Below are 26,235 nucleotides of genomic sequence, written 5' to 3'. Positions count from 1 at the left end.
TGATACTTTTGATAATTTGGCGTTCGGTTAATTCAGACATTTTTCCGGTCCCGTGAAATCCGAATTAACGAGCTTTTACTATATAATCTAAAAACTAACCATATAGGCAGTGATGCTCAGTCTTGCCCAAAAAAGCAGGTACAGACCGCCTGAACAAGCCTGCGGCACAAACCAGCACTGCTACATGGAACATGTATTAAATTAGTATTTTTTAAAAAGATAGCCAAGCATATAATTGGGAGCTGTGAGCGCATACGGTTGAATCTCGATATAATTCAAGCTCGAAGCAGCCCGAAAATTCGTTCGAATTAAAGAAAGCTAATTTAATTGAGGACTTACCTGCAGCTGCACATGTGCAATGAATGAACACTCGAGTGGGAAGTACACGAAGCTTTATTCGTGTGTATTTGCATTTCAAGCTACACCAAACCCATCAAGGGGCCCTGCACCCTAAGCTACGCATGTCGTTTAATTCGTTATAATGAGGTCTTAGTGTACACATAACTTTACCAAGATTGCAGCGTCAGTTCGAATAAACCGAAAGTTCGAATTAATGAGATTCGACTGTATTTATTCGCACCTTTAAATAATTGAATATAATGTGCATCTTTTCAATAAAACGAATCCAAAACTTGCCTGCAGTTTAGAGTTTGGTAAAAACCGAAATAACTTTGGCAACAGCCTTTCATCAGAGAACTCGATAGAGTGTCATTGCCATCATAAAATGGCGATGGAGCACATTTTTTTTGTGAGTTTGCGAAGGTTCGTTTCGTGCACAGCTGCGACCTGTGTGCATCATATCTGTTGCCAATAAAGTGCAGTTGATGTGCCACTTTTCGTTACGAAAACTGATGCCAAGGGAAAGTTACTTTTGCACACTGAACATAGCTACGTCGTATCATTTTTGCATGCTCTAAGCTTGCGACCATGAGTAGTGTGGAACAAGGTGGGAGATAAACTGCATGTCGACAAGGAAATGCTTTTATAGGCTGAAAACAGAAAAATATCCAGACCTCAAAGACTGCCTTGCTGGCAATCTCGAGCAACTCCATGTAGATAAAGCTTGTCTAGGTAACAGTTCTTATATATGAACGTGATCTGAGATGCGATCTTAGAGCCACGAAAACTGGACCACTGCAGAAAAAGAACTGCCAGGAGCATAAATTTCTCATTTCATGAAGACAAATTGCACTGGCCTTTGTTTCTTCCCCCTTGTTTTTTTTTTTTGATCATCAGCATAGGGGCACGTCAGTTTTATATTAAAAGATGGTATCATTGTATTCAGGGGAATTTGTCTTGAACCGCCGAAAATTGGGTGTGCATTAGATTCTAGTAAATACGGCATCTTTTCCTCTGAGGGTACCAAGAGGCACGATACAAAGCGGGGTCAGCATAGAATTGTGTTGTATAATCGAGTATTTTAGTACATTATTTCTATAGGGATCTTGCCGGGACCAAACAGATTTGTCGTAAAATGTGGGTCAACACAACTGTGGGAACATGTGAGGTTCCGCTGTATATCTAGGTGTGCAAGCGTGCCTGGTGAGTGTTGTACTGGTGTAGAATTCTAGGACTAGGTGGCATGCTTAAAAAAATATGACAATTTGAGGAGAATGATTTTTCCGCAGCTTAATGTAACCAACCGTGAGGAAAACTATAAATTTCTCGTCATGATGTCAAGCCTTATCTTATCGACATTTTTTACTGCTGTTCCTTCTCTGTAAGCAATTTAAATGCTCCATAATGGTCTCGTAAAGTGCCTTTATGAGATAAATGGGTAACAAAATCTAGTGGGCATGCATAATTTACGTTGTATACACTTTGCTTGAAATCCCTAAATAAAGAGCCCCTTAGACTTCTTATACATACTCGCATCGTAGATGTCTCTGCTTGAGTAGTCTATTTCTGGCCTTTGTTGAAGGAACACTGAAATTTGCATTGAAGTGACTTGGAATCTCTTGCCCTTACTCGCAGATAATGAGCGAGCTTGTCAGCAATGGAGTTCAGATTTACCAGTTCCCAACAGACGATGAAGCATCGGCGGAGCTTAATCAGAGCATGAATGTAAGTACGCTTTCCTACTATTGTGGGTTGTTATGCCTTGAAATACTGTCCTCTGTGCGCCATTTCATTACTGTGAGCATCTTGCCATCTTTCATCCTTGTGCAGGCACTTTACAAAAATCATCTTGTGATAAACTTGCAGGCCCACGTTCCACTGGCTGTTGTAGGGAGCACAGATTTTGTCCGAGTCGGAAACAAGATGGTCCGAGCACGCCAGTATCCTTGGGGAACAGTTCAAGGTGAAACAGTATTACTGGTCTATCCTGGTTGGCTAGATGATGCTGATATGCAGTACTATAGTTAAACCTTTATATTAGAGCTGTGCGAATAGCAAAATTGGGGGTGCAAAGCGAATTAGAATATTGAAGTGTGAGTGCGAATCGAATAGAATATTTTTCGAATACTTCGAAGCAATATTGCAGGAAAAAAAGTTGGAGAGGATTCCTAAGCATATTCTTATGAGATAGCAACATGAAAGTGTTTCTTTTCGCTAGGTTGAAGCGCAGTGTAGAGGCCGATTTGTATTTATGTGTATGATTTGGTGCAACCAAAGTGTTGCCGACAACACTCTACATGTGGTAAGCAAAGATGCCATTTCCTCTCCTCCATCAACTTCTGTGGAAGCCCAACTGATGTGGCGGACAAGGGTGTGCTCCGTTCAAGTCCGGAGTTCCAAATCTGCCTTATACAGTCAAATATTCCTATGAGATAGCAGCATGAAAGTGTTTCTTTTCGCTAGGTTGAAGCGCAGTGTAGAGGCCGATTTGTATTTATGTGTATGATTTGGTGCAACCAAAGTGTTGCCGACAACACTCTACACGTGGTAAGCAAAAATGCCATTTCCTCTCCTCCATCAACTTCTGTGGAAGCCCAACTGATGTGGTGGACAAGGGTGTGCTCCGTTCAAGTCCGGAGTTCCAAATCTGCCTTATACAGTCAAACCTCGTTACAACGAACACCACATTAACGAACATTTCAAATTAATGAACTTTTAAGAAATCCTGTGCCGACTGCCTATAGTTTCAATGTAAAAATATTTCACTACTACGAACTTCAGAATAACGAACATTTCAGAATAACAATCATTATTTAATTCTCGTGTAATCTTAACAACACCTCAGTACTACGAACTTATATCCCGAAATGCGAGGATTCTTAGATTTCAGTGTATCGGTCATGGCAGTCGGAGCTGTAAGGTAGCAGACGACGCAGCGCAAAGAGTGGACGCCCTCCCGCAAAAACCTGAGATGGTGCGGGAGGAGAAAGACGCGGGCGGAGAATTTTTTTTTTTTTTCTCTCCGTTGCGGAGGCGACAACGCATCAGGTTTTGTAAAGGCCCAACCGCATGCATTGCGCACGACGAGCGAAGGCGACTGCGACAAACGGGCTCCGTCGCACTGTTGCGACGGGACCACCCACATGTTCGCGACGATTGAAAACTATTGCGTGCACGCAGGCAAATTACGAAAAAGAATTACAGAGTAGAGGAATGACAACATGCCAAATTTATTATTGCCTTGTTTGAGATAAGGATGCCATAAAAGCGTTTCGTGACTTTCTTTTTTCGCAATCTTATGTTTAACCGCGACAGTAGTATCTGCTGTGATCCCATGGGGCGCCTGCAAGCGTACACTGCCTACGCTACGTCGCACTTTGCAAACTGCGTTATGTTGGGGTTAGTCCACGAGGCGCATCTCGACAACGTTTCCTCTTGCTGTCTTAGAACGTTTAAGAAAAGCCGCAGCGCCTCACATCGTTGCTTCGCAGGGAGAAGGGCTACTGGGGCTACCTCACACGGCGACGATGTTGACATTGCGGCAAGCTACCACCAATGCAGCAAGCTACCACGGAAACATCAAAACGAACCGTCGATCAAAATTAACGACAAAATACGGCCGCTGCCTCGCTCTCCGCGTGAGATGGGGCTGTAAAGAAGGTAGTCTATAACTTGCATTCCTTGAAGTACGCGCCGATTGGAAGCATCACGAGCAAATTGCAACCGAAGCGAGGGTCAGAGATGCTGCCATGTTGCCGGATATCGTCATGCTCACTTCCGGGCGACAAGCAATGTTTTCTGGCTTTCCAGAAACCTGCGACGGGCGACGGCGATGGCTGGCCCTCCGTGACAGTAAATCCTGTCGGCCGTCGCTCAAAACTCGCGTGCATGCAGTTGGGCCTTAAAGGATTGCAGCAATGACATGGACGACGATGTCACGGTAGCACCCGAAGATCGCTACGAGTCCGTGTCGGCCACAGATGCATTGGACTACTTGAGGAAACTCCGCATATTCATAGAAAAAAGCGGAACAGCGACCGAAGCGGCGCATAAAAATGCAGACTGTCTAGAATCGTTAGTGACGCAGAGTTTGTGCTGCACCCGTCAAAAAACGATCACGGACTATTTCAAATAAACGTGCCTTGTCTGACGTTCACGTGTGCATTGTTGTGAGAAACGAGTTCAAGGATGTACCGTTGCAAACGTAGGACGTTCGCGTTACTGAAATTCTATTGTTATGGTAAATTTTTGGCTTTCACTACGACGACCTTTCAGAATAACGAACATTTTTCCGCGATCCCCTGAAGTTTGTTATACCGAGATTTCACTGTAGACCTCGATATATAATAACATCTGAAATTTTGGATGCTAAAAAGCTTCGGCGTCTGATTTTTCGGACTTCCTGCCCAAATTTGAGGTCCAAAACAGCATTAATTGAGCCCCCCACCTCTGCCACGTCTTTCATCTCCATGTTGGAACCAGCAATTTCTTGAGTTAAGACACGTGCGACCGTGGCAGAGTTTGAAAGGCTGCTTTGCCGCAATACGGGGGTGTGATGAGGTGAAGCTTACTGAAAATCTAGGGACCACTTCTAATCGGACATTGTGTCTTGGCTACGTTCGACCGTAACGGAGCTTGAAAGGCAGCTTTGCCGCAGTACGGGAGTGTAATGAGGTGAAGCATATTGAAAATCTGCAGGGGTCATTTTTAATCGGACGTTGACTGTATTTGTCTTTGGGAAGTTCGAATAGTAAAATTCTGGTGCGAATCGAATCGAATGGCTTACGCTATTAGAAAAATATTCGAAATTTCGAATATTCGCTCACTCCTACTTTATATAATGAAATTTTCTATCTGATGAAGTCGTACTTAAATTTGATAACTTTGTGCTAATAGATTGCTGTGTATTTTTTTAGCAGCTGTGTAGTCGCAAGCCTTGCATTGCACATGCATAGTATAATGCACCAGGTATCGCAGCATGTGCTGCGAAACATAGGTGCTTTAAAAACTACCCAACTGATACAAAGGGCTATGCCACATGTTATCACCAGCAAACCAGCCATAGCTTTCTCTGACTAGTTAACACAGGCACTTTCCTAGCCTCGATAGCAGTGTGCAGTCTCCCACATCTTTTCATTGCCATGACCTTGTTTTTACTTAGTGTTTCTAAACAACAAAGTGCCCATGGAATCAAGCCACAATTCATCATCAACAGCAATGGCATTTTATCGTGCAAAGTCGCATGTGCTCCTGCCAATTTACTCACATTGTTTTGCAGTTGCATAGTATCACATCAGTTACGCCATGTGGACTGTATAACAGGCGGGTGCTTTAAAGCTATACACCCATTAGAAGGCTATGCCACAATTCTTCATCTGGGGTCTGGCCATGGGTTTCTTTATGACCCGGCTGTTGGAAAGGCTTTTATAGCCTCAATAGCAGTGAGCTGACTGCCATGACTCTTGCTTGACGTGGTCTTATGTGGACATTGTGTATATATATAAACAACAAAATGCCGAACTGCATATTCTTCACAATTTACTTTTTGGTCCACAAAGCACACCTAACATTATTTCAATAAATATGTGCACATTAAACCGATGCTTTCTGTGCTGAGTACTTGCGATAAGTGTCCTCAAAAAGTATATGATGGGAGGTTGCTCCTTTAGTTTGCGCTGTGGCTGTGCTCGGTGTTGCACACACACCTATATAGTTTTTGCTAGTCACAGTAAAGATTGGCTTTAATGTGTACCTTTAAGGGGCCTTCTAACACTTTTCAAACACGTATTTTTTATTAGTGGATTGTGTCGAGTGAAGGATTGATGGATAAAGTCCAATGTTATCGATTGCTAAAAATTCAAAACACCAGTAAAAAAATGCGTGCCCTTAACTGGAGTTTCGCGAGGTTGCATGTCCTTACTTCTCTTGCCCACTATGTAACGCAGCGCTGCTAGTGGCAGAACTTGAAGCACCTGCGTAGCGGAAGTTGGCGCCACGCAGTTGCCTGTTCCATCCAGTGCATCGATCACACCAGTACAGTAGTAACAAGCAACAGGGCCCCACACTGCAAGGAAAAGGGTGCGATGGAAATGATACGTCGGGATGAAAAACATTCACTTCTTGAATGACATTCACGAGTGTACAGCATTTACGAAATCAGTTTGTTCACAAAGGTACAAAAGCGAGAAGAGAAGCTTTTGCACAAAGGCGAACCTCATGTGTGCATTTCTGTACTCGGAGGCCACAGGCAGCCAGCACCCCTACCATGTTTCGTTGTTGCAGAGCTTCTATTCTTTACAGCTGAATCTGTTTCCAATAATGTAAAAGGTACAACACACAAAACAACAAATTTCAAGCTAAGATGATGCAGCATTAAAGGGATTATGTGCAACTTTTGTTCTTAAACAATTATGAATGAGTGCATGGTCGCGCCATTTCCGTCTGGAATGCTTCTGGTGGACACCACCAGGGTTGTCAGGTCAAAACGACAAAAAATAGCCATGAAATGAGGAAAAGTACCGTATTTACTCGATTCTACCGCGCCCTCGATTGTAACGCGCACCCGTTTTCCGCGACCAAAAAAAAAATAATAATACATCGATTGTAACGCGCACCCATTTTTTCGTGAGAGAAAAGGAAGAACAAAAATGTCCGTAGGAGTCAAACTTTGCACATTCAGAAGAACAAGTATTTGGGTTTTAAAGAACTAAAGTTTCAAAAAAGTAAAACACAGTCAAAAAGCGGGCCTTGCCGCTAAAACTGTCACCACTACGGCGGCGATACGAGTCGCATAATGGATCAGTCCTCGTCGCTGTCGGACAACTCCTTGTCGCTGTCAACGCTCTTCGATTTCGGGAAACCGGCCCTGCCTTGGTCCACTGAAACCTTTTCGTGAAGCTTTGCTGTAAAAAATCTTCTGCTTCTATTTGCGCCAGTCTCGCACGCACGTTGCGGGAACTACGAACGACCGCGATGCGGCCCGATTTCCGCTTGTCTCAGCACATGTAATAACTATTCTTTTAAATGCTGCAACGTGGTGCACTCGTCGAGTATTTGGAGTCGGCACTTCCATGCCGTCGATGCGAACGCAGAACGGGATGACAATCTCCTCAGCACACGTACGAACTGAAACAATAATGGCAGAAATCGCCAAGGCGCGTAGGAGGCGACCATTTTGAAATGCCGATGGCAATACAATAACCGAGTTTCTTTTTTTTTTTTTTTCGGTACTCGATTCCAACGCGCATGCGATTTTTGGACTCGTTTTACCGGAAAAAAGGTGCGCGTTAGATTCGAGTAAATACGGTAGCCAAAAAAGTAGCCAACTTGAGCCAAGGGCAGTAAAAGTAGCCAAGCATATTCATACGTGTGTGAAAACAACTGCGACGTTGTTGCTGTAATGAGTAAATTCAAGAGCCTTTTGGTGGAAGTGTAAATAAGTGCAGCAAAAATTCTTCAAAATCACAATTTCTGAGATTAAAGCATAAATTGTTGAATTTAGCAATCTTTTCGTTCAGGATGAGAAAGTTTTTTATGCTATTGCAGAAATGAAATTCTCCTCACACATCTTAGTGACTTTTCCTAAAAGGGCTAGAAGTACCAGCGACAATACAAATGAGTACTGCATGAGTGTGCTCAAAATCACAGTTGCTGTTGTTGAAACATAAATTGTAGGTGCACGTTAAAGAACACCAGATGGTCAAAATTTTCGGAGCCCTTCACTACGGCAGCTCTCATAATCAAGTGGTAGTTTTGGAACATTTAACCCTAAAAACTATTATTATTATGACATTTATGAAACAAATTGTAGTCACGCCCACAATCGTTTCCCGCGTGGTGACGAAGTACGAGCAGTTAATATTCTGGAGTCGCAGTTCGTACCTAATCCTAAGAAACGACACAAGCAGTTCGCCAGATATCTGATTTCTAATGTCGATGAGTGCAGAGCTTCCTGGACGTGGAGTGCTTTTGATTGTCCTGTTCAGTTCCAATTACAGTTTAAAGTTGCGTTCACCAATAGGTGGCCTGCGAAATGAGGCGCCATGCAAGTTCCCCCCCCCCTCCCCGAGTTCAAGCCACTTATTCAAAAGTCTTTTCTTTTGTGTAATGCAACCGCCAAATTCACTTTTGGGAGCTGGAAACACTCGTAGGTCACCAATTTTTACACCGCATACTCGAACGCCAGCCACTGCGACGTCACAATACATTGCTAATTTGGTTCCAATTGAGGCAACAAGAAACTAGCCAAGTAGCCAAGACATTTTTTCTGCCGCTACTGGCCTAAAAAAGGTAGCCAAATTGGTGCAAAGTAGCCAAACTTGGCAACCCTGGTCACCACCACATGCTGATTTGGGTGCCAGGAATGATCTGATTTCTTTGTGTGATTAAATTACTAAGTGTTTTGATATCGATGTTTTACCTATGCTAAAGGCATCTCCCACTATTAGTCTGCATTACCCAAAACTAAAGGCGAAGGCTTGGGTCTAGTGGTTAAGGGGCTCGACTACTGCCCGCAGGTCGCAGGATCAAATCCTGGCCGCGGCGGCCGCATTTTCGATAAGAGTCGGAAATGCTAGAGGCCCGTGTACTTAGATTTAGGTGCGCGTTATAGAACCCCAGGTGGTTAATATTTCCGGAGCCCTCCACTATGGCGTCTCTCATAATCACATCATGGTTTTTGGATGTTAAACTCCAACAATTGTTATTATAAAGGCTTGAAAAGTGTAAGACAGCCCCTTTAACGCTTTCCTGTCCGCACCTATACCCGGCTATTGATAGCCCGCTATCCACGGTTTTCAACATCAAGTTTTGCCACGACGCTTAAAGGGACACTAAAGGCAAATATTAAGTCGACGTTGATTGTTGAAATAGCGGTACAGAAACCCCGTAGTGCTACTTTTATGCCAAGGAAGTGCTTATTTTGAAATAAAATCACATTTTTAGTGGTCCGCATCGCGTTAGCGCGCTTCAAATCTCCCGCCTGAAAATACGACTTTAATACGTCACTGCGTCCGTGCCCAAAGTTGTCCGCTTTTACTGCGCGGCCGCCGACACTAGTAGCAGCAGAGCGGAAGTAGCGGTACCCACAGTAGCAACAACGGCCATCGAAGCCATCGAAGCTTGCCGCAGTCCCGCAGTCCCGCAGTGAGCACACATGCAGAGGTTTTGACTGTTCAGCACACTGACGCAATGGCATGACGCTAAGCCACTTCGAGCGTAAGGGTTCATTACGCGGCACCCAGTGAAAAGACACACAGGTTTCCTTGCTGCAGCACTGGCGTTGTGCACCATTCGGGCATCCGGCAATATCACATGCATGCGGCATCATCGAACTTTCGGTCAGAGCGACTTTCACGAGCGCGCAAAACACATGCGGCAGTACGCGATCCCGAAACTACCACTGAGACGTGACCGCGTGAGCGAAGCAGGGCGCCGGGCGAGGCGCAGTTCGGCGAAAACGGAACCTTGGAACCACGCGCGCCGTTCCCCATATGGCAACGCCACGGAGGTTCTTTTTTCCATGAATCAAACGGGAACGAACAAACAGCATTTTATTACGTCTTTTGATGCTCGGAAGGTTCTTTTTTTTACTGCTGCTAGTTTGATTACTAGTGATTTATTGTAGGCCGACTTCCATACGTCATCGGGATCGCTTCGAAAATGTCCCACCCGTGGCGCTCATCATGTGATACATTTAGCTTAATTTCTCGTTAAGTAGGGCACTGCTGTTGATAATATTGCCGTTTTAGAAGTTGTCATACATTGGGCTTTCACTGTGACATAAGTTGTTATTTGCCTTTAGTGTCCCTTTAAGGACAACTGGCATCATCCATCATGTAAAACAGGAACTCTTTTTTGTGGTTTTGCTTTTTCTGTTTACTTTTTCCGCCACGGAGGGAGCTTTGAGGTGCTACTTAAATCGATAGGGCCGAGCGCTCATAGGTTCAAATGTGGCATTGACATCGCGCCCACCTTCCTGAGTCTGAGACGAGTCCGAGTCAGAATTTTTTGGTGATGGTAGCAGCGCACACTCTACACATGATTTTAACTCATATGACTTCTGCACAAATAGTGAAAGTATATCAAGCAGCCACGGAACCTCAACAGGTATCCGTCATAAGCTTCGTTTTTATCTCTGAACCGAGTCGTCGCTGCCGCGCTCCATTCTAATGACATCCGGCCTGTTCTAAAGGTCAGAGTTCTTATCTGCAAGGTGTAAACATTGTTTGGGCGGGACCACTTGTTGGCAGATGCTCAACGAGTGGAGTTCAGCGCGAGAAGACCACTCGGAGTGAATCTCGGCATTGCGCTCCGTAGTGCCGCACGGCGTTTCGTCGGAGCTGTCGATTTCTTCATGCTGTTCTTTACCTGAGAAATAATTGCCGAAATGTGCAACACAACTGATAAATATGCATGGAAGCATGCTCTTGAGCGAAAAGTAAAGAGAAAACGCATGCTTTCTGCGGGACATGCTGCGCAAACCTGTGCTTCACCGCATCACGTAACTCCATTGCGCGATGGCACCATAGCCGGTAGGGCTAACATTTTCTTTTGTATCTAAATGTCTGCAGATAGAATGTTTACATTTGCAGGGATATTGGATATGACATTTTTTGTCAAAATGTATATCTTGAAAATTTTTTATGTTCATTTGGTGCAAAGTAGCATTGATGTTTTTACAGAATGTTGGCGTTTTTGTTAAAAATTTTCCTATTAGTCTTTTTCTGTAACATTGTTTAGAAATGTTTGCTTAAATTTAATATCATTTGAAAGTGCATTCCTTGTTCTGCAAACACGTATGATATGTTATAGTATAAATAATTTTGTGTGGCAGTAGAAAAATTGTTTACTACAGTACCCAGAACGGCCTATTTCCCTGCAGACAGGAATGCGTTAAGGATTGAGTGGCAACGCGCTGCTTATGCATGCTCATCCAAATGAGGACTGTGATTTTTTGTTGCAGTGGAGAATGAGAACCACTGTGACTTCGTGAAGCTTCGGGAGATGCTTCTACGGACAAACATGGAAGACTTGAGGGAGCAGACGCACACACGCCACTATGAGCTGTACCGGCGCATGCGGTTGGAGCAGATGGGCTTCTCGGATGTCGGCACTGACAACAAGCCAGTCAGCTTTCAAGAGACCTATGAACAGAAGCGGCAGGAGCACCTCAGTGTGAGTTCTGTGAATACTACCTTGAGTTCCACCCATCTGCACAGGAATTGTTTTTGCAGCAAGTTTAGCAAATGTGGAAGTCTGGCAATGCCACCAGGCAGGGCTGCTCGTGAGGCTGGCACTCTGAAAAAGGGTTATCATAGAGAGCATTTTAGAAGTTTTAACGTGAAACCAAAACAAGTGTTGCACCTGAGCGTGTATTTAAGGTCTGTGCGTTAAAATGTAATGTGATGTGGCCTGAACTGCTAATGGGCGACTCACAGTTATCCAGGGGTGACGCCAGGATTTTGTTACTGGGTGTGGCACCCATGACAAGGGAGCTTCTTCAGGGGGGCAGGGAGGCCGGGTACTTATGCGCTGTGTTTTGGATATGTTTGCTCTTGGGCACACAAGCAGACGAAAATCTCTAGGGGGCAGCTGCCCCTGTGCCCCCTGCCAGCGTCTCCCCTGCTGCTATCTGATGAGCATTCATTTAAAACATACGCAGCCACTCTGGCTAAGGAGGGTGATTGCTGCAAGTTTATTATAAAGAGAAGGAAATGGAAGTTTTCCCAAGTTGAACATATTTCAGAAACCATATTTCATCATGCCTTCAGCCAAACCTTTGTATTCAAATGATTCCAAAATGCTTAAAAGTGGCAATGACTCATATGCTAGGCATTCGATACCCTATTCAATATCTGTGCGGCTGGCCTGAAGGTTGCATGTTCAAATCCGGACTTCCCAAGTGCTCATTTCTGTACAATCTTATCCCCACTTTCCGAGGAGTTTGCAGCAGCATTGCACACTTTGTTGTTCATCTCTGTAGGAGCTGCAGCGGAAGGAGGATGAGATGCGCCAGATGTTTGTGGTTCGAGTCAAGGACAAAGAGGCCGAGCTCAAGGAAGCTGAAAAGGAGGTATGGCTTCCACGCGTGGCACCTGCAAGCTTTTGTGCTGCTCGATTGCATGCCAAGCATACCAGTCTGTGTACTCAGCCATCTTTAATTTGATGGGGTTTCCAGGTTTCAAAACTGGTACCAACTCCCACTTCCCGATTATTTCCATTGCCATCTAAGAGTTTGGGAAGCTGCCAAAACGTATTCAAGAAGAGTGGAGCTTCTCCAGCAAATTACCTGCAAACAATTTCACAACTAAAAAGTGTTACATGCTGCATTTTCTTCAGGTTTTATTACATTTGTTGACAATATCGGCTAAAAAATTCAGCCAGTTACACGCCGTGCAAACCTTGGACAGCAAAGCTGGTAGAGCACAAGCGTGATTGTCTAGCGAGATCACATGCATTATCATCATTATATCTAGCATCATCATCTTTATTCACTCCCCCCTTCTGGTTATGTGACCCGCGTGACTGCTACTACTACAGTTAAACCTGCATATAACGAAATTGACAAATTCCCCCCAAAAATTGGTTTAAACAGGTTTTTGGTATAGCCAGTTTCAGCACGAAAATTCGGAAAAGAAACGCACAAATTAAACACAAGGCGAATGGAAGGCAGAGCGCACACAAAACATTTATTTAGCATAAAAAAACTGCATATTTAGCTCTATTGTATGTTTGTGAGGGATGGCAATACTGAACGTTCATAGGACATTAATGCAACGCTGCTCCGTCATCGTCTAGCCCTGGCCTCAGAGATTCACTCCGGCAATGAGCCAACATCGGAGGCCACGGTCTCGCGAACCCGTGGCGCGGCTCAAGATGGCAAAGCGTGTGACGACAGTGACAAGTCGACCCCCGAAGACCTGTCGTTGTCATGGTGGTTGTGGACAGTTTCCACCAGCGCCCAATCTGACATCTCCTAGGTAGTGACAACAAGGTTGTTGGCATTAAAAAAATCTCAAGAGCTGCACGCCGTCAGGGGCTACACAGTGCGTGTGCAGTAAAACCACGCACACGCACCCGGCGTCGAAAACGAATGAGCGAACTCCACATGCGGCGCGAACTCAAAGCGTAACAACACGGAACAAGAATTTTTTCAGTGGCGTCATCTGGTGTCACGTTACCGAAGTGCAGTTCAGAGACTACTGCAACAACTGAAGAGTGGCGCTGCCAATGGAAAAGCCAATTTTCCTGCTTTCTTTTTTTTTTTTTCCTTTTAAAGAAAGCCGGCGCGTTCAGAGTGGTTAACCTGCGAGCAGCTGCATGAGGTTTGAAGGGGGGAGGGCATGTGCGCTGCGTCGGCACCTACCTGCCTGCCTGCCTCGCACACAGCCCCACGCTCAAACGAGCGCTCGCTCTGGCCTCTCAGTCGGCGGGGCAGCAACCGCAGAAGATGCATGCGGCTCCTGCTCGTGCCAAAATGACAAAATTTGGGACAAAATCTGTAGGTTGTCAGCAGCGAAAATTCGTTATATCAAGGGCGTCTCCCACTGCCACTTTGTTACATAGAGGTCACAAATACATGTGCTTCTATGTAGTAACGGTGGCGAATAGAAAAGCTGGAAGATCCCACGCATTGTGGGAATCGATGTAATGCGAAGCAGCCAGCAAAGAGCTGCATACATCGTCTTGTGTGTCATTGAGGAAAATGCGTGTCATGGTTTTCATGTTAACTCCTATAATTTATGTGCGTCACACAGTAACGTCGCTCAATACTAACTTCGGGGTAGATCAAGCTAGCGAAACGGCCGCCAGCGCACCATGAGTGTGGCACGTAAGTCATGCTGTACATGACATGTGTGTCATGAGTATCATGTTAACTCGTGTTGTTTATGTTCGTCACACAATCACGTCGCAAGATACCAATTTCGGTGTATATCAAGCTAGCGAAACGGCCGCCAGCGCACCAGTAGCGTGGCACGTAAGTCATGCTGTACATGACATGCGTGTCATGATTGTCATGTTAACTCGTGTTTTTATGTTCGTCACACAGTCACGTCGCGCAATACCAATTTCGGGGTAGATCAAGCTAGCGAAACGGCAGCCAGCGCACCATGAGCGTGGCACGTAAGTCATGCTGTACATGACATGCGTGTCATGATTTTAATATTAACTCGTGTTTTTATGTTCGTCACACAGTCACGCCGCCCAATACCAATTTCAGGATAGATCAAGCTAGCGAAACGGCCGCCAGGGCCCCATGAGCGTGGCACGTAAGTCATGCTGTACATGACATGCGTGTCATGAGTTTCATGTTAACTCGTGTTTTTATGTTCGTCACACAGTCACGTCGCGCAATACCAATTTCGGGGTAGATCGAGCTAGCGAAACGGCCGCCAGGGCCCCATGAGCGTGGCACGTAAGTCATGCTGTACATGACATGCGTGTCATGAGTTTCATGTTAACTCGTGTTTTTATGTTCGTCACACAGTCACGTCGCGCAATACCAATTTCGGGGTAGATCGAGCTAGCGAAACGGCCGCCAGGGCCCCATGAGCGTGGCACGTAAGTCATGCTGTACATGACATGCGTGTCATGAGTTTCATGTTAACTCGTGTTTTTATGTTCGTCACACAGTCACGTCGCGCAATACCAATTTCGGGGTAGATCGAGCTAGCGAAACGGCCGCTAGCGCACCATGAGCGTGGCACGTAAGTCATGCTGTACATGACATGCGTGTCATGATTTTCATGTTAACTCGCGTTATTTGTGTTCGTTACACAGTCACGTCGCAAGATACCAATTTTGGTGTATATAAAGCTAGCGAAACGGCCGCCAGTGCACCATGAGCGTGGCACGTAAGTCATGCTGTACATGACATGCGTGTCATGATTTTCATGTTAACTCGGGTGTTATTTATGTTCGTCACACAGTCACGTCACGCAATACCAATTTCGGGGTAGATCAAGCTAGCGAAACGGCCACCAGCGCACCATGAGTGTGGCACGTAAGTCATGCTGTACATGACATCCGTGTCATGATTTTCATGTTAACTCGTGTCATTTATGTTCGTCACACAGTCACGTCGCAAGATACCAAGTTTGGTGTGTATCAAGCTAGCGAAACGGCCGCCAGCGCACCATGAGCTTGGCACGTAAATCATGCTGTACATGACATGCGTGTCATGATTTTCATGTTATGACTTGTCACTTATGTTCGTCATACAGTCATGTTACGCCATACCAATTTTGGTGTACATTCGATTAACCAAGCGACCAGGAGAGCCCAAAGTCGTAGGCGGCTAGATAGATAGAGATAGATAGATAGATAGATAGATAGATAGATAGATAGATAGATAGATAGATAGATAGATAGATAGATAGATAGATAGATAGATAGATAGATCGATAGATAGATAGATAGCTAGTAGCTAGATAGATCGATAGAAGATAGCTAGATAGATAGATAGTAGATAGATAGATCGATAGCTAGATAGATAGATAGATAGATAGATAGATAGATGATAGATAGATAGATAGCTAGATAGATAGATAGATAGATAGATAGATAGATAGATAGATCGATAGCTAGATAGATAGATAGATAGATAGATAGATAGTAGATAGATAGATAGATAGATAGATAGATAGATAGCTAGATAGATAGATAGCTAGATAGATAGATAGATAGATAGATAGCTAGATAGATAGATAGATAGATAGATAGATAGATAGTAGCTAGATAGATAGATAGATAGATAGATAGCTAGATAGAAGATAGAGATGATAGATAGAAGATAGATAGATAGATAGATAGATTAGATAGATAGATAGATAGATAGATAGATAGATAGATAGATAGATAGATAGATAGATAGATAGATAGATAGATAGATAGATAGATAGATAGATAGATAGATAGATAGATAGATAGTAATAGATAGATAGATAGATAGATAGATAGATGATAGATAGATAGATAGATAGATAGATAGATAGATAGATAGATAGATAGATAGATAGATAGATAGATAGATAGATAGATAGATAGATAGATAGATAGATAGATAGATAGATAGATAGATAGATAGATAGATAGATAGATAGATAGATAGATAGATAGATAGATAGATAGAGATAGATAGATAGATAGATAGATAGATAGATAGATAGATAGATAGATAGATAGATAGATAGATAGATACGCTCAAAGTCGCAGAAGTTCGCTAAGAAATGCTTCGCATTTAAAAACTTCGTACTATTGAGGAATTTGTTGTAAGGAGGTTCGTTATAGGCAGGTTTAACTGTACTACTACTACTACTACTAGGACAATGATGGCGGCACAGGGTAGTTGTAAAAGTAAGTTTGTTGATTGCAGTGCCTGAGGTCACTGATTGAATTGTTGGGTAGAGATTGCCCTGAGGCTGCTTGTGTGTACAAATACGGCATTTGGGGCCTTTGTAATTAGTCGAGCCAGGCTATTTTTTACTCCAAATTTTTTGTGGCACATGAAGTGTTGGGAATCAATCGGGATGTTTGATTACATACTTTTATCTAGTTTCTAGCTCTGCTGTACTGAGTAAAATGCATCGTTTCTGAGTTTCTGTTTGAGATATATGCCACAATTACTGTTTGAGATATGTGCCAAATAAGTGGTCTCCACTACAATAGCAGCATCTTCACATGGAACTGATGTACAGTCAGTAAGGCTGCAACAGGGGCTAGTTGGTACATGTTCATCTTGTGATGCACTGCCAGCTATGATACGGACAGGAAAAACGAGAGACAACACAGGGTGATGTGCAATCACCCTGTGGTGTCGCTCGTTTTTTCGGTCAATGTCATACCTGGCTGCGCATCAGATGATGATGTACAGCCCTCACGGATGTAGCTGCGACAATTAAGGGCTAAGTACAATAGACTCTCAATAATTTGAACTCTGATAATTCTGATAAACGTTTGGTTAATTCAAACAAATCTTAGATTTAGTTGGCCTGCTAGGTTTTCATTGTACAGCTCAGACCACTTATAACGTAACCGCTTACAGTGCAGTACCGGCTATAATGCGGTTTTTTCTGACTCCCGTTTACTCTCCCATAGAACTCCATGTATACGCATACCGCTTATTGTGCAGACCCCCGAGATGAAAGACCGGTTATAATGCGGCTGCCGGAACATTCTCAGAGATGCGAGGGTGCGAGCGTGCTTCTCAGCGGAGATCCGGCGGCGGGGGAGAGAGCGGCGACGGCATTACAAAGGAGGAGGGGTCGCGGAACGAATGAACAAGGAGCGGGGGGGAGAAAAAAAAAAGGGATGGCTGTGGGGGACAGCAGCCCGGCGCAGGTGCGTGGTGTGAGGAGGGGGAGCGGTTGCGCGGCCGACGGAGAAGCCTTTGCCCCCTTCAGCCGCTTGACATGCGCGCTTCGTCGTTGCTTCGTCGTAGAGAGCAGATATCGCGCGTGCAACCTCGATTCCCCCGCAAGTAACAATGCTTTGAGACGCGATTGAGCTTTCGCCTTTGCCACCAACAGGCGGACTTACAAGCTTGAAAGACTTTTTCAGGATAGTTGCCGCGGCTGTTCTCCCGATCGCGAACCGAAACTTCGTTTCACGCGTGATGCTCTCAGTTTAGCTCGCGAGTGCGATCTCTTCTACTCCCGATCTCCGTGTTGCCTAGGGCAAGCTTCTCGCGGTGGCATGCCAAGTTGCAACGCGCACGCTAGGCCTAACGAGCGCTAGCTGCCATGTCGGCGGCCGCGGACTACAGAAGTTGCGGTTTGGTGCCGTGTCAATGAAACATTTTGCAATTATTGCATTTAGAAGGGGTGACTTACATCTTTTACGAAAACGTGGGCGTGCGTGTGAAACACTCGAGTGGTGGTTTGTGGTCGCCACCGTTTTCGACATCGCGGACGCGCAGTGTGTTACCGCGGCGACTTCCCGTGACGGCGCATTTTTTCCGCGTTCGTTATGTCGGCACCGCAGGTCCGCGGACGCTAACAGTTCAACATTTTCAAATGTAAGCAGATGCAAACTTACGCCCCAGTCGCATGCCGTGATAGTCGGAATCGCGCGCCTGCCTGTTGGTCATGTTTTGTACACGTGCAACCTTTCAAAAATGTTGTTTTGGTTATAGTGCGGATATTCGCGACTCCGGCGACTTACGTTATAAGCGGTCTATGCTGTATTTTGAAGCCATTTAATTCAAACTGCCGTGTCGCACAAATTTGGTTAATTCAAACTTTTTGCTCGTCCATGCCTCAAAATATTTCCTGCCTAAGTTGCTTCTAGCTGGACATTCAACTTTTTATGTCAATAACAATCGCAAATAAAGCTGATTGCTTGCCTACAAAATGGCCAAACTGCACGCACCAACAATCGCATACTGAATGAGGAGAAAAAAAAACAATACCGAGATGTTCAGACATTGGTTTACAGCGTACTGAATGTGTTTTAAAGTCACTTTTGCCACAATACACTGTTGTCATGCGAAAAAGTGTCCTAAGACTGGGAAGAGGCTATGAGCTGGCATTGGACACAACACATTTTGCCCTTTGATTACACATACGTGCACGCATTGTATACATAATTACGAGTACCAGTATGATCGCTGATGCCTAAAAACATTACTGGAAAACATGCAGAGCTGTCTGTGCTGCGGCACTGAGAAACATCACAACTCTAGTTGTTATGTTGCCCCAAATCGTATTTATGAGAGCTTCTGGTAATTCAGACAAAATCCTGAAGTCCCCCAAATTTCACTTATCGAGAGTCTACTGTAATGAACATACTTTTGTTCCTAACGCCTTCGCTAAGTGTCGTACCGACTTAATTTGGACCTGAACATTTGCATTAGAGCCAACCTTAATTTTAGCGGCCTGTTTCGCAGCGACACAACATGATCTCGAGCAGTTGCACATACCAATCGCTATACTGAAAGCTTTGATATCGCGTTTGTTTACAGGAACAAAGAATTCAAATTTTGTTTAGCTCTCTAAACAACAAATCTGATTTCAGATATCTTGCTTCTGCTAAAAGTCCCAACGAAAACTTTCTCTTTCCCAGCTGCATGCCAAGTTTGACGCATTGAAGAAACAGCACGCCGAGGAGAAACGCAAGCTGGAAGATGAGCGCAAGCGACTCGAGGACGAAATTCGGCAGCTCAACGACAAGAAAGCCCTGGTGCAGCAAGTGCAGAGCCACTCCTCTCACACGCTCACCCTGGGCAAGAGCAAGAAGAAGTGATGTCTGCTTACTCCAGGCTGGCACATCACACCACTCTGCTTGTCACCACGGGAACTGGGGGTTATCGACGCAACTCTGGGGCGTCCTCTTTGTTCCACTCGCCACTGTGTCAAGCAGAGGGTAAGTTATGGCTGCGGCTGCTGGCAGGCCTTGGTAGTGTGGCCAAGTGTCCTCGCTTGCTGTTTCTCTCGAGTGCGAAGTTACAACGCGGTGGGTGCGGCTCTTTTGTAAATGCGGCTTCTTTGAAGTGAACCTCGGCAAGTCCGTCTCGTCCAGAACGTCGCATCTAGGGGAGGGAGGTCTTACAACTGACTCTGATATTGTTGTCAAAGCGTCCTCAGGTGCCCCTCTTTTCTCTGGACGATGTGGCCCGTGCTGCATCTTGTCAATGCAACTACTTTAATAGAATGGCATGTCTTGTTCTGAGATACTGTTAACAGGTTGAAAGATCAGCGAAGGCACACTTTGGTCTGACTTAGTGTGGAGAGTGAATGGTTTGAAAAGGTCAACAATGTTAGGAATTAGTTGCTTACTGGTATAGTGTAAGTAGCAGTCATTGAGAACTTGAAACAAGCTGCTACCAATAAAGGCTTTACAACCTCCGAAAGTTCTTTTCTTCTTTAGTGAGGGTGTACAGCCATACTTGTGAGCATCTTTTTCTAAATGCACAAACTGCAACGTATTTACTTTATTAACCGAAGCTTGTGACTTTTTCAGCAGCAGCCATTCATTCTAGCACACAGACAAGTAACTAGGGGAGGTGAGAGATAGTCGCAAATGCACAAATGAATTGCTTCATGTTCCTTTTATATACATCATCACACAGATCCAAAGGAAAGTAAAGGGCTTTGAACTTTGTTCTTTTGAAAAATGTAAATACGTATGCGTTCTTCGTCGTCTCCTTGCAGTGTATAAACATGAAATGAAATATCCATGCTTGTGGAAATGCAGCATCCGCCGCCCGAGTTTCTATTATGTCAAACTGGCCATATCCCAAATTGGTACTGTTGGGAACTCTTGCCTTCAGTGTGCTCTGGTTGATAAAGTTTGCTAAAGTTGATCTTTCGAAAAGAATATGCCAACAAGGTATGGTGCAGGAATTCAGTTGCGCCAAGTAAAATCATCCTTGTAGGTGGGCCGGTGAGAACACCCAGCCAAAATGTCGTCTCCTTATATAGTATGTTCATTCTTTTGTAGCCATGTTAAGCTGGCAATTGAACCATATCGGCTCTGGTGCTACTTTTCAAGATGATGCAGGCCAAGTGGCAGACTGCGCATTCTTTCTCATTTATTTTTATCATTTTAGTAAATGTTGTCATGTGTTAATTTGATGTCAAAATTAATTAATTGTGCCTACCCTAGAAAGTTCAAGAAGCATGTTTGAACAGAAGGTGTGGGTGGAAAGCACCAGTGCCAAATCAACAGAAATCTTATGTGTATTTCCTACTAACTTATTTCATAGCTTTTTTTCCCTAAGCTTTTGTTTTTTGCACCTTGTCGATTGTGAACTTGTTTCAAAAGTCAAGAGCTTCCTCAGCTCTAGCAGACTTTGCGAACTGTTGCTTGTATGGTGTATCTTGCATCTCTGCAGCTTGTGCTTATGAGTGATTTTCTTTCCAGAAAAGCAGAAATAATGTAGTTTAATGAACACATAATGAATTTTCTTGTGTTAGCTTTATTTGTGTGAGTACTTTGTTCCATGTTCTCAAAGAAATTATTTACCTGTGCTGGCATGGTGGTGCCATGGTTTGGACAAATGCAGCAAGCATCCAAGAGCTCATGTGTACTGTAGCTTGCAAGGAAACTGAGGTGAACGTGAGTGTTTTCAGATCAAAATGAATTTTATTTACAACTGCCTTTTTTTTCTCTGTTGTGGACATAGCATGTGTATTGTCTCGTGTACTACTTTTTTAATTCGCAGCATTGAAGAAAATGTAGTGGTAGTGCAGTCTTGCAGTGCACCGTTTCACTTTTCAGTGTCCGTGCAAGTTAAATCATGCTATGTTCTCTCTACCATGGTAAAAGATGCTCTACTTATCGCTACTTAAGGTTCTCACGACGCATGGAAGTCGCTCTGATGTAATAAGTTCGTATGGCTGCGTAGATTGCTGACTTGCACTTTGGCAGGCTGGCAACTGCCGAGTTAATTTAATGTAGCAAAGACTTGCCATTGCACTACTTCATTTGTAGTATCATTCCACCACGGGTGTTTCCTTGTTTGTATGTTTTATATTAGGATAGTTCCCAGTAACTGTTTTGTTTTATATGGACAAGAGGTGCATAGTGTCTTACTTAAGTTTATACAGTTGAACCCTTTATAAGAGACACACTTGGGGGAGCAGTTCTTGTCCCATATATGAGGTGTCTCTTATAAGCAGGGTACCATGTTCTCATTTTCAGATCAACCTCTGTTTCGATGTAGGCACACTGGTGTCTCTTATACCAAATTCTCTGTTACATCGGTGCCTCTTATAAAGGAGTTCAGCTGTACTACTGTGTGGTTCTTTCACCACAGGAGATACTATGTTTGTGCATATAGTCAGGTTATTAAGCACTCTTGCCCACCACACTTCCCTGTGACAGTGGCATTTTTCTGACATTGAAGGAGCCAATGGTCAAAATCGCTTCAGAGAGATAGTACTTCATTCTAATGTAATGAGGTGTGTTGGTGAAGAAGTACTTGCCCACATACTATTCTGTTATTGGAGGGGGGGAAGCTGAGACAAAAGAGGTTAAAACAATTGTGCACCTAGTGATTTTCTTTTGAGATCTTCTAACAATCATTAGGATAAAGATGCCTTGAAATGCGGATGCACTCTACCGTGGTAGAATGTAAATGTTCCTTTGTGGTAACTATAAGCAGATCTTATAAGCAGATCTATAAGAGAGAAGAACTATAAGCATCTGACTCGAAAATAAGTTCGTTGTATCCAAAAATTCGTTATAAACATATATTTGTAACACTGTATGTGTAAGAAGACCATTCTTCATTTACTTCGTTATAACCGATAATTCGTTGTATCCGTGTTCATTATATTGAGGTTTGAGTGTATACCAAAATGAATATTGAACAAAGATAATGTAACAGTCTCATCGAAACCTTTTCTCGTTTGTGATTCGTCAGTGGTCTGACAGGCACTCCTACCTATGTTATAATCAAAATTGGCCAGTTGTAAGCAGTGGATGGTAACAAAGAAATAGAATCGATAGAAAGGAATTGTTACTTTATGCCAGCCTTGTTAACTATGCTTTTACTTTAGAGAAGCAGAGATGTTGTGTTCTATCATTTTATCTAAAGAACAGGTTCTTGCATCATATACTTCCATATATTATGTTGTAGCTTAATTGTTGTCCATTTGAATCGTTTGGCAGAAATAATCAGTTGAAGTGTTTTGAAAACATGTTTCATTAAGGTTTAAAAAAACACTTGTCAAATGCGAACTGCACTAATTTTTGTTTTTACTCAGAATACTGTAGAGAACAAAATGTGGTCTTCAAGCTTTACAGGGAATGGTGTGCCTTGTAGGTGAACTCTGATGTAAAATTTTTTTGCAGAAAAGTCTATACTGCGATAAATCAACCTACTATGCCATGTTGCCGACAGAGTCAAGGTGTATTAATTGCGGAGATGTCAGTGTGAATGTTGTTAGGTAGCATTGGTTACCTCTTTGTCATACCATATGAAAAAGGTGCTGGTGGCAAAATTACTGCACTGTTTGTAATGGGAGAAATAGGTGCAGTTTGCTTTATACTTTGACTCATGAATTTATTTAACGCTTGTGATGTGATACCGGTCGTGATGTTCAGGCTCGTTTGCTGCTCAGCACGGTTGTGACCAAAACTGTGTTGGGCTGGCGTTCTCAGCTGCATTCTTTGGCGGATGTAAGAAAGACAAGTGCGATTTGTGTCGTGTGAAACATGGCTACCGATGCGAGTTGAAAATGAATGGTAAAGCTTACTGATAGTTCATGTGCTTAATGTTGGCAAAGTAACGGAAAGAGATTTGTTCTGCAGATTTGCGTCTGCAAGGCATTGGAATGGCCAATTATTAAACACTGTCTACACATATTTGTACTAATTACAATTTTGTCATGTTGCCCACTTTAGAGGGGGCAGCATTCTCGTCTTGATGTACATTTTTACCATGTCCTGTGCCTTTGGCTATATATTTACCTTAGTTCAGGGCATTTAGAACAGTACGTTAGTGGTGATTCCAGAGCTTCACTGGTGCACTGTGGGAAAGACATAAGTGCTGGAGCCAAAGTCCATTTGCTACTTGTCGCAGTAGTGTGCTTTGCTAAGGGACACATCAGTAACTGATAGTTAAACACACACTAATGACTTTCCTCAGTGCTGGGTGTCACTATTGTAAGAGACCTCACCAGCCCAAATGTCAGCTTGGCAATGAAATCGAGGCTGTATCGTCAGGTGATAACTTTCGAAGACTCTTTCATGAGACTAGTGCTGGCTGAGTCAGCGTCTAGGGGCAACAGTGTTCATAGTGCAATGCTAAGCACGCTGTTCTAACACATTGCCTTGGATTCTACTGAACGTAGATGACAATTGACACTGGTTTCACAAAAGTGGAAGTATGTTCTGAACTGACCGCCAGAGAATATTGCCCCAGCACGCTGAAGAGCTGTGGCACATTTAAACTTATTTTCACTGATGACCTTGATGTCATTGTATAAGAAAGTAAGGTGAGCAGGCAGACACGATCAACCCCTACCAAATAGCTCAACTTTCTCTAGTTCTTGACCTCATTGTTCATAGATTGGCCAGCCTTGCAGAAGGGGATCTGCACTCCTCCACTTTGAATCGTTCCACGTAGTATAGTTGAACACATTGAACGACTTAGTCTCTATTAATTCAGTTGAGCTTCATGTTCATTGCACGAAGGGAAAAATATCCTGTAAAGTGATTGATCGACCGCTCCTTCCTTGTTGTGATCTGTGTTGAGTAGATTGTAGCATCGGACTAGCGTAGGCAAAGACAGGACATGCACTTGTGGTGTCCTGTATTTTGCATGTGGCCATCCTGGTTAATCTGGATACACTTAAACCTCATTGTAACAAAGTTGCGTTTGACACGAAAATAACTTCGCTATATCCGAAAATACTTTATAAGCGTACTATATTCGAACCACTGTATCTATTACCAAGGCCATTCTTCATTTCCTTCGTTATAGTCGATAATATGTTGTATCTGTGCTCATTATATCAAGCTTTGAGTGTAGTCTACTTAGTGCACGTCTTTGATAGAACGTTTCCCTACTACACATGAAATCTGCATTTCCAGAGGTTGCAAGCCTTTTGTGGGTGGTTTTGCAGCTCCTCTGTGTCTATGAATAGATATGAAGGGAAGACAACCTTGCAGCCTCAGTTGAAGTGCACATGTGTTTTCATAATTGCTCGCAAAATTATATGTTGTATACATGCTTTAAAAAGCATGATTCAGGGGTGTCTTCTCAGTGGTTTCTGACGTTTTTTTTTATTTTTTTTCTCTTGCTGCCCAATTAATGTTTATATTGTGTTCTTGAATATTCTGTAATTTGTCCTGTATCAGTCTAACAAGTGGTACCTGCTGAAAAAAGCCATTGGTTCACAGTTTACAGTGACCTGACAGTTTTTCGGTGTTTTGCCAAACACGGGACTAAGACGATGTACCGTTTAACATATACCAGAGAAGTTCCTTAACAAAGGTAGTTTTTTTTTTCATGTCTGCTTATTAATACAATGAATTACCCTACTTCATGCTTTTATAAACATGACCTGGAGATTGCTCACAAACTGTTTTCCATCTCCCTTGACATTCCCTTAAGGTGGTGTGTTGCTACCATGAGTGTGAGTGGTACACTGACATATTTACTTTTGTACAGAACAAAGGAAAACCTCCAGCTGTATAACCTCAGACCTAAAAGCCTAGAACTCTGCTTGCATTTATCTCGCAGATCTTAAGTGTCCTTGGTCCTTGTGGTCTGTGTCATCCTGTGTGCTTCATACCTAGTCACTGTATAAACTGTGCTATTAAAGGAACTCTCATAAAGGATTTTGTATCAGTTCAAGGCACCAGAGTGCTAAGCCTTGGTGCATGCCTTTTTTTCACTATAGCACCGCTGCCACAAAGAAATGAAGTTTCATACAGAAGAACCCTAAGCTACGTATCTCTTACTTAACATAAAAAAACGGCAGGAAGTGGAAGATGGAAGCTTGCGATGAAAAAATCCTTAAAAAGGGGGTGGGTGCTCGAGCCGACGTTTCGACAAGTGGACTTGTCTTCTTCAAGGCTAGAACTTCAGCCTTGAAGAAGACAAGTCCACTTGTCGAAACGTCGTCTCGAGCTCCCACCTCCTGTTTACGGATTTTTTTATTACTTAAAGGGGTCATGAATCACTTTCCCAAGTAATAATCTAATGGCCTCAGTATCGGAGTTTACTGCCTCCCGAATCGATTGCCGCAAAAATTTCTCGAATCTGTCAAGAATGAGCGGAGTTACGGGGTTTGGGCGCACGCTCTCAGCGCTTTCTCTCTTTTCTCGTGCCGACGAGCGCACTGGAAGCTACATGGGGAGGGATGGCACGGGGGAAAGAAGTTACGTCAGCGCGCGTCATGAAACGCGATCTCTCTCCCGCTGTGATTCGCGTGCGCGAGCGCG

The 26,235-nt window shown here is 43.7% G+C and overlaps 1 protein-coding gene across 1 annotated transcript in view; it reads left to right on the top strand.

The window, feature by feature from the left end:
• The window catches only part of LOC119383012 (septin-2), a 34,832-nt gene extending 9,216 nt beyond the window's left edge, over window positions 1-25,616 (top strand). The window contains exons 7-11 of the mRNA XM_037650971.2: window positions 1,975-2,064; window positions 2,206-2,302; window positions 11,303-11,514; window positions 12,323-12,412; window positions 19,402-25,616. Coding sequence (XP_037506899.1) covers window positions 1,975-2,064; window positions 2,206-2,302; window positions 11,303-11,514; window positions 12,323-12,412; window positions 19,402-19,581 — 669 coding nt within the window. The 3' untranslated portion in view covers window positions 19,582-25,616. The remainder of the gene's footprint in view (window positions 1-1,974; window positions 2,065-2,205; window positions 2,303-11,302; window positions 11,515-12,322; window positions 12,413-19,401) is intronic.
• Window positions 25,617-26,235: the final 619 nt, after the last annotated feature.

The sequence above is a fragment of the Rhipicephalus sanguineus genome, chromosome 2 (assembly GCF_013339695.2).
Source record: "Rhipicephalus sanguineus isolate Rsan-2018 chromosome 2, BIME_Rsan_1.4, whole genome shotgun sequence".
NCBI lineage: Eukaryota > Metazoa > Arthropoda > Arachnida > Ixodida > Ixodidae > Rhipicephalus > Rhipicephalus sanguineus.
The sequence above is the reverse complement of the archived record's forward strand: the minus strand, read 5'-3'. Positions and strand labels throughout refer to the sequence as shown.